Consider the following 7265-nt stretch of genomic DNA (forward strand, 5'->3'; position numbering starts at 1 on the left):
GGGTCATGACTATCGAGATGTGGAGGATATCAGTCCGTAGCATGTGTGTATGGCAACAGACAGTTTGCCAGTTTATCTCATTACATTGCATGTGCACTCATTTACTTCATTCATCTATATAGTTGATTTTGCTGTGGCACTTATATTATGAGTATTATTCTTGATCTTGGATTGTGTTATAATTTTTACTTGATGTTGCATGTCTATCTTTCGATTTCTTTCTTCTTATATATGTTATCTAATTATTGTCGGCCTATGATACCTACCGGTACATGGTATTTGTACTAATACTACCTTGCTGCATTCTTTTTCTGAATGAAGAGTAAGTGGCAGGTTCCTCCTTCGCCCCTCGGGAGTGACCCCGAGCTTAGATTATAGAGTTTCCGGGGTGAGCATTTGATGGATTCCGCTGCCCGGAGATTCTTCTATATTACTTCTCTTTATTTCACATTCTGAGGCAGTATTTGTATTTCAGACTTATGTATTAGTAGCTCTTGTACTGTTCAAACCAGGCAGATTCCGGGGAGGATGTATTAGTATTCTGCTTTAGTAATTTATTTATATTTTGAGATTGCTTAATCATTTTATTTACTTTTCTTATGTTTGGAATGGATATTGAATAAGGGAAGGGTTCGCCTACCAGGGGGGTTAGTGTGGGTGCCTGCTCAATCCACTAGTTGGGTCGTGATAATTATTATCATTCCTAGTGATATAATTGAATTTCTTTTGTTAGCATTAATATTGGTTTTATTTTGGTTTGAACTTTATTTGAGTTACCAACATCTATGGGCTTTAAAACTTATCGGACCATTCAAAATTCTAAGTCCAAGCTTGGAATAATATGTTGAAAGACAAAAACTATGAAAAATTTAAGAAATAATTATAAATTGCGGTCGGGGTTTTTTTTCTTTCAATTATGGTCGGATTTTTTTTTCAATGCCAAACTACTAGGCAGGTTTTTTTTTCTCGGTTTGACTCGGATTATCGATTTGGTAACCCTAATTCTTATATATATATATACATATATGATCTAAATATATCCGTTACTTAAATATATCCTTTCTTTATCTCTGTGTGTATTATATTTAGAGGTAAACCTAGTAACATTGGTTAACTCTCCAGAAGCTCAAAAAATGGCACAAAAAAGTTATGAACTAATCAGTTAGAAAAGAAGTCGTAATGGTTATCTGGAATGCATTAAAAAGGAGTTAACAAAATTTGAAAATTAGATAGCTGGATAAAGACGGATCAAACATCATTACTTGTAAAAGCACAAGTTCTGTTTCACTAGGCAAAATGGTGTGGAAATTAAATTTTCTTATAATCCTAACTAACTATGTACCAACTCCATCTAGTTAGTCATTTAACACTATAAATACTCATGAACTTATTCTCAATCTCATCACAACAAGCCAGCCTTCTTACACTATTAAAATCTCTTCTATAACAAGTCCTTGCTAGAACTTGCACTCATAATGGCTAAAATATTGAGCTTCTTCTTGGTTATATATCTCCTTAATTTTTCACCAATATTATGTTTATCTAGCAAGGCCAATAATTATGGTTACTTAGATCCACAATTTTACGACCGCTCATGTCCAAAAGCTAAAGAAATAGTGAAGTCTGTTGTAGCCAAGGCCGTAGCCAGAGAAGGAGGCATGGCTGCCTCTTTGCTAAGGCTACATTTCCATGATTGCTTTGTCAAGGTAAATCATAGCTAATACAAATTTAAGATTGATGTCAATTAGTTTAATGATGCGAAGAATATTGTATGCATATGAATTCTCAATTATTTATCGAAGTAAATTTTTTGTCATTATTAAGTATACGGGGCGGCTCAACGGATTGGTGGCTTAAAGCAAAATATATTAAAAAGCCCTTAAACTTTTTTTTTAAAACAAAAAAATTCATATAATATTGAGATGCAAAAGAAGCTCACATGATTTCAATCTAGTGGCAAGAATGTAGAGCTTTGATGTATGACCTAGACACACGGAGCAGTTTTGAACTCACTCGTATACAAAAGCATCATATTAAAGTGGAAAAGAGTAGAGGGGTGAACCTATTATTCACCGAATTTCGAACTTTGTGCCACTTGCCCTCGGGGATTCCTTACATAAAAATGAGATACAAAAGAACTTGCTTTCTGATGTATGGATCAATCAAATATGACAAAAATAAATAGCTAGCTAATTCAAAGAAACTAGTTAAGTTGAAATAATGAAAAATGAAATCGTTGAAAACGTGAAAGACAAAAAAAAGAGTAATAAAGGAAGAAAATTATAGAATTGATGAGAAGGTAAATATACTATTTAATTTAATGAGAGAGAAAATTTATCGTTATTTACTCGTTCAATTGCACGACTTCGAGCAAATTAAAAGAATATTAACATTTGAATTTTTTTTGTTGATAATAATTATATAAATTATATGCTATATATACAATAATATAATACTTCATATTTACGATTACAAGGCCTTTAATATTTGGGGGCGTAAGGGAAAGCTAAAGCTTCATTTGCCTTACTTTGCGGTCGGCCTTGGTTGGTGCATATTCATTACTTGTATATAAAGTGGGTCGTGAGCAGAGACGGAGCTGCCTAGTCCGGAAGGGTTCAATTGAATACTTCAAAAAAAAATTACTCCATCCGTCCGAAAATGATTGTCTTACTTTCCTTATTAGTTTGTCCAAAAAAGATTAGCACATTTCTATATTTAAAAACAATTTAACTATATGAGATGATTTACAGCCACACAAATATTTAAGACTTATTTTGGACCACATATTCAATTTCAAAAGTCTTACTTTTGTTTCTTAAACTCTGTGTCAAGTCAAACTAAAATAAAAAAATTTGAGACGGAGGGAGTATATTGTATGAATAGGATAAAATTAAAATAACTTTTTTTACTGACCTGAAATATTGAATTTTCTTGACAAAATTATCTTTTAGTGTGATGGCAAATGTGGATCAAAATGAGAGCTAACTAATTTTTCATACTTTAATCATGCAGGGTTGTGATGCATCGTTGCTTCTGGACAGCAGTGGAACCATAGTAAGTGAAAAGACATCAAACGCCAATAGGAACTCAGCACGTGGATTTGAAGTAATTGATGAGATTAAATCTGCACTTGAAAAAGAATGCCCTAAAACTGTCTCGTGTGCTGATATCTTGGCACTTGTTGCAAGGGATTCTACTGTTTTAGTAAGTACTACTACAAATTTTAAGCCTTGCAAATACAGTTGATTAAAGTAGCCCTACTAGGAAGATTAATAAAATTGATCGAGCTATTAATAAAATTGATCGAGCTTATCTTAGAGAATTTAAGTTGAATGTACTGATAAGAAAGGGCCAGAGCAAGAGGCTCTAGGGGTTCGAACGAACTCAGAAGTTTTTGATTAAACTCTGTACTTGTATTAAAAACTTAATTAAATATATATAAATAGATAATTGCAAACCCAATAATTAAGACGAGTTATGGGTTGTGGTAAGTTCAGTACCTATAAAATTAAAAATCCAAAACCAAACTAATTTAATCGATTTGTTAATTAATAAAACCAAACCAAATATAATACATATCCATCGGTTTGATTGTTGTCGGTTTGGTTCGGTTTCGCTCGGTGGTTCGGTTTTGCTAGGTTTTTCATTTTTAATGGTATTTCTCTCTTTCATTTTTTTCCCTACAATTAGGAAAGACTTTTCCATCCTTTTCCAAATTATAAGTTATAATTAATCCGTCATTACCCTTTTATTGTGGGAGCTATAATTTTAATGGATTATGGAGAAAATGTCTTAAGGTTTATAAGTTTTAATCAAGTGAATAAAGTCTATAAAAAATACAACTTTTTTCAGGTAAATCTCATAGTTGTTTCTTTGAATAAATGAGTTTGGATTCATGATTTTCTTTTAAGAAATGGGCTTAATATATCAAGTTCAATAGCCTAACAAAAATAAAGAATATTTTGATGAAAAAGTAAACAAAGTATTTAAAATTATTCATAAAAATTAATACTCCCTCTGTTTCAATTTGTTTGAACCTATTTCCATTTTAGTTCGTGCCAAAATGAATGACCTCTTTCCTAATTTGGAAACAAATTCACTTTATGAATGATTTACAGCCACACAAATTTTCAAGGCTTATTTTGAACCACAAGTTTCAAAAGTCTTTCCTCTTTCTTAAATGTCGTGCCCAGTCAAATGGGTTCATATAAATTGAAACGGAGGGAGTATATTGTGTACATATAGTTATAAAAAAATTGTATATTATTTTGTCAGTTTGGTTCGATTTTTTCTTCGGTTTGTTTTTAATAGGCTTAAGTAACTAAAACGCTCCTGGACTTTCTGACGTTTTGCAACTTTAGTCCCGAAACTATTGATGGACTTCAAGACACCCCTAAACTCGGCTAAATGGGTTTTATTACACCCCTGAGCTCATGACTTTAGTGAGTGTAGCCACTGTCCACTCTCTGTGAAATAAGGCTTATGTGGCCTCCATGTAAAACATTAATGCCACATGGCATTTTCATCCTATGTGTCCTCCACATAGATAAATTGTTTTGAAAAAAATGTAAAACGATTTTTTTTAATAAAAAATCTGAACAATGAAATATTTATTTTAAATCTAATATTTGATTTAAAGAAAAAATTGAAAAACTACAAAGGTTTAATTAAAAATATCCGTAAAAATAGATTTTTTTTTATAAAAAATGAAAACTTGATATTTTTTTAAAAGTGTCCTAAAAAAATCCGTATTTTCATGATTCTTTTAAGACACTTCTTTAAAAGAATCGGAAAAACCGATTTTTTTTAAAATGTAGAAAACCCATTTTTTTTAAAAAAATTAATCCCGAAAATTAGATTAGTTTTTAAATCTAGAAAAAAATTATCAGCTTTTCCATTTTATTCTTAAAAAAATCAAGATCCCGCATTTTAAAAAAGTTCGTGTTTTTAACCAAAAATTCAATTTTTCGATTATTTTTTAGAAAAATGAGTTTATTTAGTTTTCCAGATTGTTAAAAAGTCCAAGTTTTTAAATTAAAAAAATAAATTTTCCCCCTTTTTTTTTTTTTTTTTTTTTTTAAAATAACGGCTCTCTCAGTTTTCAAGATTTAAGAAGTTTCAGATTTTTTAATAAAAAATTCAGTCCAGATTTATTTTTAAAAAAAATATGTTTTCCACATTTTAAAAAAAATTAGTTTTTTCTGATTTTAAAAATTTATACTTTTTTTATGAATTTTCCAAAATTGATTTTTTTTTTTTTTTTTTAAAGCTAACGTGGCACCTGTCACGCGCCTGTTGGCGTGTGACTACACTTGTTGTGCCACGTGCGCCTGGGGATGAATTAAAACCCATTTTGCCAAGTTTAGGGGTGTCTTGGGGCAAAGAATAGTTTAGGGGACTAAAGTTGCACCCTAAGTACAAGTTTGCGTTTTTAGTCACTTAAGCCTTTTTAATAAAATCAAACCAAGCCCAAACAACTATCAATTTATTTAATCGATTTGGTTCAGTTTACGGTTTAGTTCGATATTTAACCAAACCGTGAACACCTCTAACTTACTCTTTATGCAGGCTGGTGGACCAACCTGGGAGGTTCCATTGGGAAGAAGAGACTCTAGAGATGCCAGTTTAAGTGACTCCAACAACAACATTCCTGCTCCAAACAACACATTTAACACCATTCTCACAAAGTTCTTGTCACAAGGGCTTGATCTTGTTGACCTTGTTACTTTACTTGGTAAAAGTTACTCCTACTAATATTCTTTAACCACCCTTGAATCCCTCGTTTTTATTCCGCACCCTCCCCCCCCCCCACCACCACGCAAACCCAACCCCCACTTATAAGCTTTTACATAGATATTTTTTCAATTGAGTTTAACTTATATGCACCGATAATATGAATTTTTTCTACATTACTAGCTTATGGCTTACCTAATATATAACTATAGGTAATTAGGGTGATGCAAGAGGTTCAACTGAACTCAATATTTTTTATATATTTCTGTCTGTAAATATCACTAAAATTTCAATAAATATTACATTTTTGAACCCATAACTACAGAAGTACAATGATTTCATGGTGAGAACATAAAAAGTGATCTCATCGAATTTAAATCCTGCATTCGCTTCTGCAGGTAACTACCCTTCCAAAAAATTGGGATAAATAACCTGAAAAATAAGGTAGATAAGAAAACCTCTCACAGTAGGTTAAAATACGCTGAACGTGAAAATTCTTTACGGATATCATGCTTACAAGTTAAATCCTTCTTGCTATTTTTTTCCCCTAGACTAATATCACACTTAAATATGTGTAGCTAATACTGGAACAATTGCTATGCAGGGGCACACACAATTGGAAATGCAAGATGCACCAGCTTCAGGCAAAGACTTTACAATCAATATGGAAATAATTTACCAGATTATACATTGGACCAATCATATGCTGCACAATTGCGTACTAGGTGTCCAAGATCTGGGAGTGACGGAAACTTATTTTTCTTGGACTATGTCTCCCCAACAAAATTTGATAACAGCTACTTCAAGAACTTGTTGGCGTCAAGGGGCTTGTTGAATTCAGATCAAGTACTTGCAACAATGAATCCGATGTCATTAGCTTTGGTGAACGTGTATGCAAATAATAATGAGATTTTCTTCGAGCAGTTCGCGAGGTCTATAGTGAAAATGGGAAATATCTCACCTTTAACTGCAGATAGGGGCGAAATCAGGAAGAACTGCAGGAAGATAAACTCTTAAAACTGCAGCCTTCAATAGCAACATATTAATAATTAGTGTGCCGCTATTTGATGTATTTTTATGTATTTCTTTTAACATTATTCTCAGCTTCTTTGTTTTTTTTCTCTTTTTAATCGTCAGTTTGTATTCATCCTCACATAGCAAGTTCATCGTGGGTTGTCCTTGTCATAGTGTGCTAAATAGTAATGATGGTTTCATATACACTCATCTGAAACACTTACAAATCTTTCAATGGCAGATCCATCATTTCATATTTCCTTAATGTGCTACTCCCTCCGGATCAAAAAGAGTGTCCAATTACCCTTTTTCTTTTGGTTCAAAAAAAGTGTCCACTTACCAAATCAAGAAACAATTAGCCTTATTCTTCCAAATTACCCTTATTAAGTGTTAAGTGATCAAATTTCAGTACTTGTTTAACTAGGGAAGTTTAGTCAAATTACCTATTTATCTAGGAGTTAGTATTTTTAGTATTTTCTTAAGGGGTGTGCAAATTGCTAAGTGGACACTCTTTTTGA

At 32.1% G+C, this 7265-nt stretch overlaps 1 protein-coding gene across 1 annotated transcript; it reads left to right on the forward strand.

Annotated features, from left to right (window-relative positions):
• Positions 1-1430: 1430 nt before the first annotated feature.
• LOC132036975 (peroxidase 72-like) lies at positions 1431-6930 on the forward strand. Its single transcript, XM_059427399.1, has 4 exons — positions 1431-1706; positions 3013-3204; positions 5569-5734; positions 6338-6930. Exons 1-4 carry the CDS (start codon positions 1476-1478, stop codon positions 6748-6750), a joined length of 1002 nt encoding a protein of 333 aa, XP_059283382.1. The 5' UTR covers positions 1431-1475; the 3' UTR covers positions 6751-6930.
• The last annotated feature ends 335 nt before the right edge of the window (positions 6931-7265 follow it).

This window comes from Lycium ferocissimum, chromosome 11 (assembly GCF_029784015.1).
Source record: "Lycium ferocissimum isolate CSIRO_LF1 chromosome 11, AGI_CSIRO_Lferr_CH_V1, whole genome shotgun sequence".
Classification (NCBI taxonomy): domain Eukaryota; kingdom Viridiplantae; phylum Streptophyta; class Magnoliopsida; order Solanales; family Solanaceae; genus Lycium; species Lycium ferocissimum.